At 53.4% G+C, this 10,662-nt stretch overlaps 1 protein-coding gene across 1 annotated transcript; it reads left to right on the top strand.

Moving 5' to 3' along the window:
* The first annotated feature begins 5,150 nt into the window (after positions 1–5,150).
* Positions 5,151–9,437, top strand: LOC134138895 (T-cell activation Rho GTPase-activating protein-like). Its single transcript, XM_062573088.1, has 10 exons — positions 5,151–5,419; positions 5,560–5,736; positions 6,385–6,619; positions 6,823–6,889; positions 7,152–7,327; positions 7,520–7,681; positions 7,989–8,098; positions 8,196–8,391; positions 8,597–8,699; positions 8,992–9,437. The coding sequence occupies exons 1-10, from the start codon at positions 5,151–5,153 to the stop codon at positions 9,435–9,437; spliced, it is 1,941 nt and encodes a 646-aa protein (XP_062429072.1).
* The last annotated feature ends 1,225 nt before the right edge of the window (positions 9,438–10,662 follow it).

Here is a 10,662-nt window from a genome sequence, read left to right as displayed (position 1 = left end):
CAGAGCTGGCTCAGCTCAAGGCTCTCAGGACTGCATTTCTCAGCAGTTGTGGTGCCCAAGTCAGCAGCTCGGTGCTCGTGGGACTTCCCAGCAACATTATAGTGGTCAAAGCTCAGAGGACCTCTAAGGACTGTCTGGCTGGTTTTGCCAGCTTAAGTAACACTGCTTTGGTCATGATGGGAAAATGTAGGAGCAGGAAAAATAGACAGTGAAGTAAGAAGATAAACCAGGTGATAAGCTAGGAAAAGGGGTGGCAAACTCCATACTATGCCATCTTCAGGGGCTGGTCCCTGTACAGACCATGCCTAAGCTTTGTCCTGGAGAGCATTAACTGAAGCGGTTCAATCAAAAGCAAGGAAGCAAGCTAACAAGGACCTGGAGCAGGATGATTAGGGTTGCAATCCTTGAGTGCAATTCCTGGTGCAGATATGGGATTATAAACTCTCTTTCTTCAAGGCTGAATGAGAATTTTAAGCTTCTGTGAGCTGGAGCCTGCTGAATGAGACCTACAGCTTTTCTCCTTGAAATCACCTTTCTCTTGCTCTCACTTCCCTGAGAGCTCTAACTAGCTGAAGCAGAAAATAATTTTGAGACATGCATTTGATTTCCATTCCTAGTCAGCTCATGTTTAACAGTAAAGATTGCTTTGAGGTCTGCCATCCTCCATCTGGACCTCTGAGCCTGCCTCTCCTTTCCCCATACCACTCAACAGAAAACAAATTTCAGGGTCTGTTGCCTGTTGTACACTGGACAATTATTGCTGAAGCGATGTAGTACCAATTATTGCAATATTTGGGTAGCTTGTGACCTATAAAGACCCACTGGCTGCTTATATCATTTACAGAAGCAATCATTTAGCAACCATTTATTTGATTGTCGAAAGACTTTTCCTCCAAACTCTTTAACTCATACTCTATGGACTCTGTGCAAAGGCAGCCATGTTACGTAATGGTAACAGGATATAGTATAGAATAGTAATAGGCAATAGTAACAGATCACATTTTTCAACTGGATAATAGATCTCCTTACATTTTCAGCTCTGCTATTTGATTTAGTGAATTGATTTGGGAGAAAATAGCAGCATCTTAATAATTGTTATTTGTCAAAGAATGTATCTTCTAGCCTCCGCTAGAATGACTGGTGCTAATGTCCTGGCTATGGGTCAGGCTGTCAGGGACACTCTGCCTGGAGCCATGGACATGCAGATCGAATATTGATGATGTTTTCTTGCCTCCTCCCTGACAGATGATCTTGAACAAGAGCTGTACAACTAGGCAAAATAGATTCCAAAGCTGTTTTCATGCAAAATCAGGTGATCCTCTTCCACACAAAAAATATGTACCACTTGCAAATATTTTCTGCCACTTATTTATCAACCAAAACACATCTTCCTCTGCTGAGTTTAACTTCAGCTTCCCCTAGATCACTTTCTGTGGTGAGAAAGAAAGACATGAGTTTGATGAGCTGGTTATGTCTTGCTGTGTGTCAGTCTTTTGTAGAAGAATAAATGGAAGTGAGCAGAAACCTACCTTTCTGATTTGGTGGAGAATAAAAAGATCACCACAGTAGGCAGCGCTACCTGAGTGTGATCAGACAGGCTGCCAGGATGCCATCTGCCAAATCAGAGCTCCACAAACTGCAAGATTTAGTCACTCTGGACTTTGCAGGAAGCTTTGGGAGTTTTACAAGTACCAAAGAAAGAGGTGGTCACATTTTCCGTATTCTTGAGGAGAAAGTGATCCCAAATGTGCTGACAGAGTTGACCAAAGGGGAAAGAAGGACTTGTTAAAGATCACATTTCCACATCCATTGCTCCATGAATGCTTCTGGCTGTGATCTGACTTGTCCCCCAGGTCTGTGGAGACAAGCATATTTCAAGTTAGGATTCATCCTACTGGGCTTAGTGGCGGTCATGCTGGATCACTCTCTTCTGCCATTTGCTGGGTAGAGGAAAGTCATGTTTAGCACTGGGAAAGCAGAGGTAAGAACCATTTCTCACTGCAGCTGAGGCAGCAGCAAAGTGGGACTGTTTTTATGAGGCTTGGGATACCTTCCTGGGGATCACCTCTGGCTGACAAGAGGACAGCTCAGTTTGAGCTGATATGTTTTAGTGTGGTGCATAAGCAGGCATTTTACAGCAGGAAGCTTTTCTCCCATCTGCTCCCCAGCACAATTACTTTGCCACCTGTGTGCCTGGAACTCAAAAGCTCCTGGCTATCAAATAGTTCAAAATTTTCTTTCCCCTCTAGTTTCTCACATGAAACTAGAGAGAAAGGGAAGCTGCCTTCCAAAGGCAGCTGCTGCTGACTCAGGAAGGAGTATGGTCTTTCCAAGGAAGCAGAAGGCATGTTAGGATCCTCAACCTCTCTCCGCTTGGCTTGCTGCAGGGGTATCCCAGGAGCCTCAGGATGTGGAGCCAATGCACCAGCCTGTTCTCAGGCAATACAAGCTCTCTGAACAGTAGACAGCCTTGCTCTCTGCCAGACTGGTGAGTGGGAGATATGAAGTGACTTCAGGAGACGCCTGGTGAGACTCCGTACCTAGATCTCCAAAGTCAACATCTTCTTCAGAGCTGCTGCTTGAAAGTCGCAGCATGTCCTCTGAAGAACAGCACCAAGGCAGAGGCAATATGACTTCAGAAACTCATCACAGACTTGCTTAGCAGAAGTCACCTAGGCAGCTGTCTTATACCACTGCTGTAAATTGGGATGAAATGGTCATCTAAAACTAGTTTCAAATTATATCATTCAAAGTGTTTAGGTTTTCATTTCTACATTTGATCATCTCTATTTCTTTTGAATATGAACTACACACATTTTGAAAGCTAATTTGAACTACCAAAAAAAAGGAGATTATTAAAGCAAAACATGTTGAAAGTTTTCTTCCAAAATTTTCTAAAATGGGTATATTTATCCACGAAAGACCCTCTCCTATTCCACTTGCAGTACTATCAAACTGGGATTTTCAGTGGAGAACATTTAAAAAGAAAACCCCTGGTAAAAAAAAAAAGAGACTTTTCAAGTGCAGTGAACACCTGACAGTACCAGGAGAAGATAAGTGACCCCATATGGAGGTCACTGTTGCAATTGATGCAGGCTTGATTGTGGTGGGTTGGAAGAACCAAGCAGATGCTAATACGGCTTTTGCACAAATTTTTGCAGGCAGCCTTTAGAAAAGAAATAAAAGCCCTGTGGGGTTTTGTTGATGAGGATGCTGCAGGCAATAGGGTGGAGTATTGAATATAGATTTTTTTTCCTTTTAACACCCTCACTGTATGCTTTCAAGATTATAATTGAAGGGAGCATGTCCCTTGACGAGCTGAACTGGCAATAAATGGCTTTGGTCTGTTCATTAGTATTTAGCTGCATTTGAATCCAAATATCTGAATGCTTTCCAAAGGAGACATATTATTTACCCTGAAGATAACCAGAATGTTGTTGCAACCTCAGATACTTTTGTCCATGAGAAAATGGGTTAAGATCATCAGTTTAAATACTGCTATATAACGTTTGTCTCTGAACAGATGTCAGAAGATAATTATCCACCTGAACCAGATGGCCACCTAAAAGAGAGGGTCCTATTTATTAGTTCCTTGATTTTTTTTTTTTCCCTTAACGTTTAATGAGCACAGTAGGAGGAGAAGTGGTAAAATTAAAAGTTCCAGGAGAATCAAGGCTGTCTGATTATGGGAATTTCTCTGGCTTGATTCCGTAATGAGACTATTCTCTCCCAGAGATACACATTTGTTGACCTAGGCTAATGAATAAGCAGATGTTTTTGTTTTGCATGCAGCTTGGAATTAATTTCATGTACAATGCAAAGAGCTGTTAGAGTTTCCACAGTTAAGAGCTACTTCCAGCATGGTTTAGGCAGATGCAAGCTTACACTAGTAGAGCAAAAATATGTCTCTACAGTGCTTATTTACACCCTGCAATGTCCGTACCCATTTTGCTCCATATAATACAAATCCCAAAGGATTCAGAACATCAGTGTTGTTCTGACCAGCAACATCCTTTCCCAGTACAATTTGAAGTCATGGTTTCATTTGTCAGTTTTAAGAAATCACTATAAAATCTGTCCATGTGTCTCCCTATTCTCTGTTCAAAATGGCCACAATATTTGCTGGAAGTTTCTCTGTTTCTGGACCTCAGAAGTGCTATCAGTCAAAACTTTATGCAAGTGATGATACAATTCTGTTGTGCAGGGCCAACATTTCTTTCCAAGCAAGAGTAAATTGTTAACCACATATACCTAGGAAGAACAATATTTTGGAACTGAATGAAAGATTAGCTAAGATTAAGAGCCTCAAGGAAACAGTTGTGAATGCAAAAATAGATCTAGAAATAGAGAATTTTCTTTATACTTTTTTGCTTGTATAAAAGATAAAGCAGAATATCTGGGCTTGAATTACGGTAAGGTGAGGAGATGAAAAATAAGAAAATAGTAAACGTGTGCTGGAGCAAATGAAATGGAAGGCACAGAATTAATAGTAGTTAGTAGTTTACAGTAACTGGATAAGGGACTCATCAGATACTTGCATGATCTGCCTAAATGCAAACGTGATGTTACTGGGCAGCAGTACAGAAGTGGATCCTCTTATTCACAATGGGAGGAACTGCTACAAAATTATACTCAAAGTATCCAAGAGTGTAACAAAAACTGCTAAGGTATATCAGATGAATTTTCTTCCTTATAATGTAAAGCAGAGGCAACCAGCTCAGTTATTGTCATTAGTGAAGGAGATCTCATGTCACAAAATTGAAATTCTCAAAAGTTTGGAAAACCTATTTGTAAAGGATGTGATTGCACAACATGAAGAGAGTTGTCATCCACATCCACATTGCCACCCTATGAGACAAGGGGCACAAGTAGAAGCAAGGGCATGGAAATGGTGCAGCAGTGCAGATGCTAGAGGCCAGGAGACCCCCCGCCCTTATCTGCTGGCCCACACCCCTGGGGCTGACCCACTGATGCATCACAATGTGCCGTGGTGGCATCGCAGTGACCTTGGCCACGACCACCGGCGTGTCCCCATTGCGGCACCGTGCCACCGCAGGGCAGTGTGGGCAGAGGCAGCTCTCAGCCCGGCGATACTGCTCAGCTAAGGCACACGCGTGCAGCCTCGCGCAGCTCTGTCCGGCCCCAGCGCCATGGGGCAGGGGATGTGCTGCGGTGCCTGGGGCGCTCCCGCTCCCGGCACGCAGGCAGGGCCCGGGACCCCCGCCCGTGGGGCTCCTGGCGCCCGCCTCGGGCTCTGGGGCACGGCGGCCTCCCGGTCCCCGGCGCCGCTCGGCGCCTTCGTGTCCTCCAGCAGCCCCGAGCTGCTGCTCCGCCAGCGCGTGCAGGTGACCCGGCACCAGCGCACGCGCCACCGGCACCTCCTGCTGTTCCCGCACGCCATCGCCATCGCCACCTTCAAGTAAGGAGACGCGGCCCAGCGCTCCCGCCTCCCGCCCCACGGCTCTGCCCCGGCAAGCGCAGCTCCCGGAGCGCGAGGACGGCTGCGCCCGCCCCCACCGCGCGCACCCACCGCCCCCTCCCTGCCCTTCCTGCCCGCAGATGCGGCTCCATCCTCCGGCTGAGGCACCGGGTGCTGCTCAGCCAGCTGTGGGTGCTGTGCCGCGACGAGGCGGTGGCGGCGGCCAGCCCAGAGCACGACGAGGAGGTCTTTGGCCTTAAGACCAGCCAGACCCTCATCCTCGTCTGGACCACCGGCCTCTGCGTGGTCACCTTTGGGTGAGTCGCGGGACAGCTCCCAGGGCCTCACGGCTGCCTGTCCTGCCCCACGGGGCCCGGCCCTCTCCCCGGCACTCTCCCCGCACGGGCGAGAGCTCCGTGGGGCCCGTGTGGGTCCAGAGCAGCAGCGGCAGCAGCAGCCTGGGCTGAGGCTGTTTCTGCTCTGTGCTGCAGGTCGCAGGAGGGGAAGCAGCTCTGGCTCGACGCCATCCTCAGGTCGGCCCTGCTGGGGGTTCAAGCTGCCGCTGGGGCCAAGGGGGAGGGCGCGGAGCGCTCCCGAAGGAGCTGCCCGCGGACGTGCCCAAGGAGCGGTGGGGGAAAGGTGCACCCACGGCCACGCGCAGCTCCTGGCGCAGCAGCGGGAGCTGCTCTGCCTCGTGCTTGCAGATGAGCATGAGGCGCCGGGAGCCGCCAGCACAGCTCCTGCCGTGCGGGCATGGGGACCCCGCGCCGCTGCCGCGTGTCCCCATGGCGGGGAGGCCCATGGGCAGCAGGAGCGAGGCCGTTGCAGGGCTCGTGCTGCCAGGCAGCGCTGCTGGAGGCTGCGCAGGCTGCGGGGCCCTTGTCCGCGCTGCTGGGGCTGCCGGGAGGGAGAGCAGCCAGGGCCGGGGCTGACGGAGCTCTTTGCGCGCCCTTCCCTGTGCACAGGCAGAGCCAAGGAGCCCCGGGAGCCAGGGTCACCCGCCTGCCCTCCCTGCGGCTCCTCACCAAGGTGGTCGGCTTCTACGGCCCCGTAAGTGTCCGCACGGCCTCCGCTCCGCCCCGAGAGCCGCTTGGCTTTCCCACCCGACCACGCAACGGGTTGCTCACGGAGGCACCTTGCTCTCTCGCCCAGGAGGCGTCGCTGACGGCCAGGACCGTGGAGGCGCTCATTTTGGCAGAGGTGAGCAGCGGCTGCCTTTGCCCGGCCCTCGATGGCTGCGGCCGGGCGGTATCTCAGCACGGTGCGGGCGCCTCTCCCGGGTGTGCAAAGGGAGCCAAGGCCCCGGGCTGGGGCAGAGCGCGGCAATGCCGCCCAGCTGGAGCAGCGCGCTCGCGGCCTCGCTGCTGCGGGGCGGCTCGGTTGGCTGAAGCCCTTTCTTGCAGGCTGCAGCCAAGCAGTGCCCCCGGGCGGACCCTTCAGCCGTCGAAGAGGCACTTTGCTGCTCGGCTGGTGAGTGGGAAAAACAAAGCGGGGCGCTGCCTTCTTCCATCCTGCTTGCAAAGCGGCGCTTCTGCCGGGCTGCCTGACCTGCCACCAGCGGTGACACGCCGGAGCTCACGAGCCCCACGGGCAGCCGCAGCTGCTCTTGCTCTCTCTCGCCATGCAAAACCTCGGTGCCTGTAAACGTGCTGCAGCACGTGGCGCTGCGCACAGGCGAAAGGCGCCTCAGGCCCATTTGCTGAAGCCGTGTTTGCTTTCCTCTTGCTTGCAGCAGACGGAGCCAAGGGAGGGCGGAAGGTGGCGATCTCATGGCCCCTGGCTTGGAGAGGAACCTCTGCCACCGGGGACTGCCCAGGGCAGCTAGGCTCCGGCCCCCAGCTGTCTCTCTTTGGGCAGCCTCTGGCCCTCATCTGCGGGCCAGGTGATGCCCTGCCCCAGCCAGTCCAGGTAAGCAAGCCTGGGGAGAGGGGTGTCCTGCAGGGATGCCTCCACTGCAGTGCCTGCAGTTCAGCATTCCCGCATGAGGCTGCACAGGAGACAGCGAGGGTACTGCCAGGGGACTCTGCGTGGAGCAAGAACGGCATGGTAAGCCGAGCCAAGCAGAGTGCAGCGACGAATCCAAGGCTGTCTGTTTGACAGGAGCTCCTGGACCTACTCTATGAGAGAGGCCCGGCCACCGAGGGCATTTTCCGGAAGGCGGCCAACGAGAAGGCACGCAGGGAGTTGAGGGAAGAGCTGGACAGAGGCACGCAGGTTGATCTGTCGAGCAAACCCGTGCACCTGCTGGCAGTGGTGCTGAAGGTGAGTTCTGCTGACTTGTAGCTGGGAGAGCCCAGGGCGACTCTGCGTGGGCCCATGCCAGGGCCTCGATCGACCTAGGAGGGACTCCGTGCTAAAACTTGCCCAAAGGCACCACACTCCGAGGCTCAGGCTAAGCACCCTTGGGCATTTTCCTGTGCCAGGGGATGGTCAGCTCCAGCAGCTGCACCTTTGAGAGCAGCTAGCTCAAAGCTAGCTGCCTCCCAGGGAGTCACCGAAGTCACGGGCGTGCTGCCTCTCTGCTCCCTGCTAGTGCCCAGAGCCTCACGTAGGTGCCTTGACCTTGCAGGACTTCCTGAGGAACATCCCCTGCAAACTCCTCGTGGCCGACCTCTATGACAAGTGGCTGCTAGCGCTGGAGAAGCCCAGCCTGCAGGAGAAAATTGCAGGCCTGAGAGAGTAAGTTTTGCCACCCGTCCCACCGCTGGGGCTCAAAGCAAGAAGCAGCAGCCCCTGCCGCCTGCACTCCTCCTCCTGTTTGTTTGCGTTCCCGCAGGGTGGCTGGCCTGCTGCCTCCAGCAAACCGCCTCTTGCTCCGGCGCTTGCTCTCTGTGCTCCACCACATCAGTGAAAGTGCAGAGAGCAACCGGATGGATGCCAGCAACCTGGCGATCTGCGTGGGGCCAAACATGCTCAGCCCCGACATGGACACCACGCTCCCGCTGGCCGTGCAGAAGGAGAGCAACGACAAGGTCTGTTGAATCCCGCACCCTGCTCCCCTCCCCTGAGCTGGGGCTGAGGCTGCCTTGCTCATAGCGGGCCGCACGAGGCTCTGAGCTCTGGCTGCGGCTACACAAGGTTGCTGCCGCCGCTGCAGAAACGTCCCTCAGGAGCACAAAAGGCTGCTCACGTCGTTTGCAGCGCCTCGCACTGAACTCTGGGGCTTTCTGTGTGCAGGTGACGCTCTTGGTGGAGCTCCTCATCCACAACTGCGCAGCAGTATTTGGGGATGACGTTGCCTCGACCAAGGAGTCACGGGAGCACACAGGCAGCTCCACAGGTACAAGCACGGGGGGCTGGTTGTGCTGTGCCAGGGCTGCTGCATCACTTTGTGTAACTGGATAGCAGCAGACATCTGTGGAAATGCCGAGAGGTGCAGAGGGTTCAGGAGGGTCTGGCGGGGTTTCCCTAGTGGAAGGCTTTCCAGTACTTCCATGCACAGGAACAAAGGTTTTGCCTTTGCGTCCCCCCCCAGCGGGGAGGGGACACGATGCTGCAGGGAAAGTGCCCTGACATCTTCCCATGGCCTCTAAAAGGTGCCTAACAGCTCACTCTCCCCACAAAACACCCAGGTGCTGCTCAGCAGAACAGTGCTGCCTGCAACAGCCCCGAGCCTGCAGCTGAAGGCAGCCCTGTGAACTGCCACCAGGAGCAGCAGCCCAAAGCAGCAAGTGCTTTGGGGAGCAGCACCTATCCCACCTGCCTCTCTGCCCCTCCACTGACTAGTCAGAAGAAGGAGGTCAGCAACATGCCCAGGAGCTTCTCAGAGGCAGACCTGTCCTGCCAGAGCAGCAGCCTGGAAGGCAGGAGATGGGATCCGGAGGCAGCCAAAAGAGAGGAGCCTTTTCCCAGTCAGGAGACAAAGTGCAGCGTGGAGAAGGGGGCTCTGGAAACAACGCCTTGCCATCCTGCAGGCACGCTTGTCAAATGGCACTCCCTCCCCACAATATCCTCCGGCTGCTCCCTGCAAAGCTCCTTTTCTCCTCTGATGGCTCGGTCTTCACCACCTCTTCACTAGTTTCACTCCCGAGCCCTCCCCCTCCCCCCCCAAAAAAAAAATCTTTCTGAAGAACGCCCAGGCTTTTCCCATCAAGCCCAAGGAGGACAGCCGCCCACCCGGCACACACATCAGGAAGCGCTGCAGGGCGTTCTCTTGTGCAAAACACAGCAAAGCGCTCAAAAAAGTCCCACATTCTGGAGACCTGGAAGACAGGTGGATTCTGAGAGACTGCTCCTCAAGCAAAGGCAATCAGTTCTCCTGCAGAGCTGTCCAGGAGAAGAGGCCTGGTGAGAACAAGCCATTGCTGATGCTGTATCAGTAAAGGTCTTGTTCCAGCTCATCAGAGGAAGTGTTTAGAGAGGTGGGTGTAGCAGAGGAATCCGGGAAGACCACTCACTTAGGAAGAGCCTCCTAAGACCTACCTGACCACTCAGGTTCCCTGCTACACTTCCAACCATGAGACCCACAGAGTTGAAGCCGGATGTTCTGCCAGGCTGCCCATGCACCACCCATGTGCAGGACTCAGCAGAGGCATCTCCAAGGCATCTGCTCAGGGACAGAGTTTCTGCCCTGAAGGCTTTGGGGGTGGAATGTGCAACCCGCAAGGTTCCCCTTGGAAGAAACTTCCCCGTGAGTTTCCCAGTGACCCCCTGTGGGAGCTTATTCACCGAGAGACTTGTCAGAGTCCTGCCAAGAGGCGACAATCTGCGGCACCCGTTGGAAAGGAGACCGGAAACGGGTGCCAGAATGTCTATGAGCAGAGGTCCCAAACATTCCTGCCCCTTCGGTTCCAAAGCAATTGTGAGCTTGGTGAGGAACCTCGGCGTTGTGGAGACCACCCTTCTGTGGAGTCAGTATTCTAGCCAGAGCTCTGCATGATTTCTGAAGACCAGCTTTGCATGCAACTGTGAACCAAACCCCCTGGCAGTATTAAATGCTTTCCAAGAGGAAAAGTTGCCTGCCTCATCTCTGGCACTCTCCCTCCCTCCCTCCACGCGCACGTTTACTCCAGATAGGCTGAGGTGACCAGGGATGTAAGTGGGGATTATGGCAACAAGATGTGCCCTGTGGGAAGGGTGAGCCTCTCTGCTTTGCCTCTACACCCCGGCAAGGCTCCCAAACGAGCGACCCTCCCTTGCAGAACGTGCTCTTAGCTGCATCCCTCGCAAGGGCTGCTAAGGACTGAGCCCGTAAGTCAGGAGAGCAAGTGCAGTTGTGTGTGCGGGTTCCTACTGGAAAGCTA

This window comes from Rhea pennata, chromosome 3, assembly GCF_028389875.1.
Source record: "Rhea pennata isolate bPtePen1 chromosome 3, bPtePen1.pri, whole genome shotgun sequence".
NCBI lineage: Eukaryota > Metazoa > Chordata > Aves > Rheiformes > Rheidae > Rhea > Rhea pennata.
Note: the sequence above shows the minus strand (reverse complement) of the source record. Positions and strands in the feature narration are given on the sequence as shown.

What these genes read in the sequence shown, in the direction of transcription:
- LOC134138895 (XM_062573088.1), top strand. Translation starts at nt 5,151, where the DNA reads ATGGGGCAGGGGATGTGCTGCGGTGCCTGGGGCGCTCCCGCTCCCGGC. An exon ending in CCCTGCCCCAGCCAGTCCAG is followed by an intron (nt 7,328 to 7,519) that starts GTAAGCAAGCCT and finishes TCTGTTTGACAG; the next exon opens with GAGCTCCTGGACCTACTCTA. An exon ending in TGCTGGCAGTGGTGCTGAAG is followed by an intron (nt 7,682 to 7,988) that starts GTGAGTTCTGCT and finishes TTGACCTTGCAG; the next exon opens with GACTTCCTGAGGAACATCCC.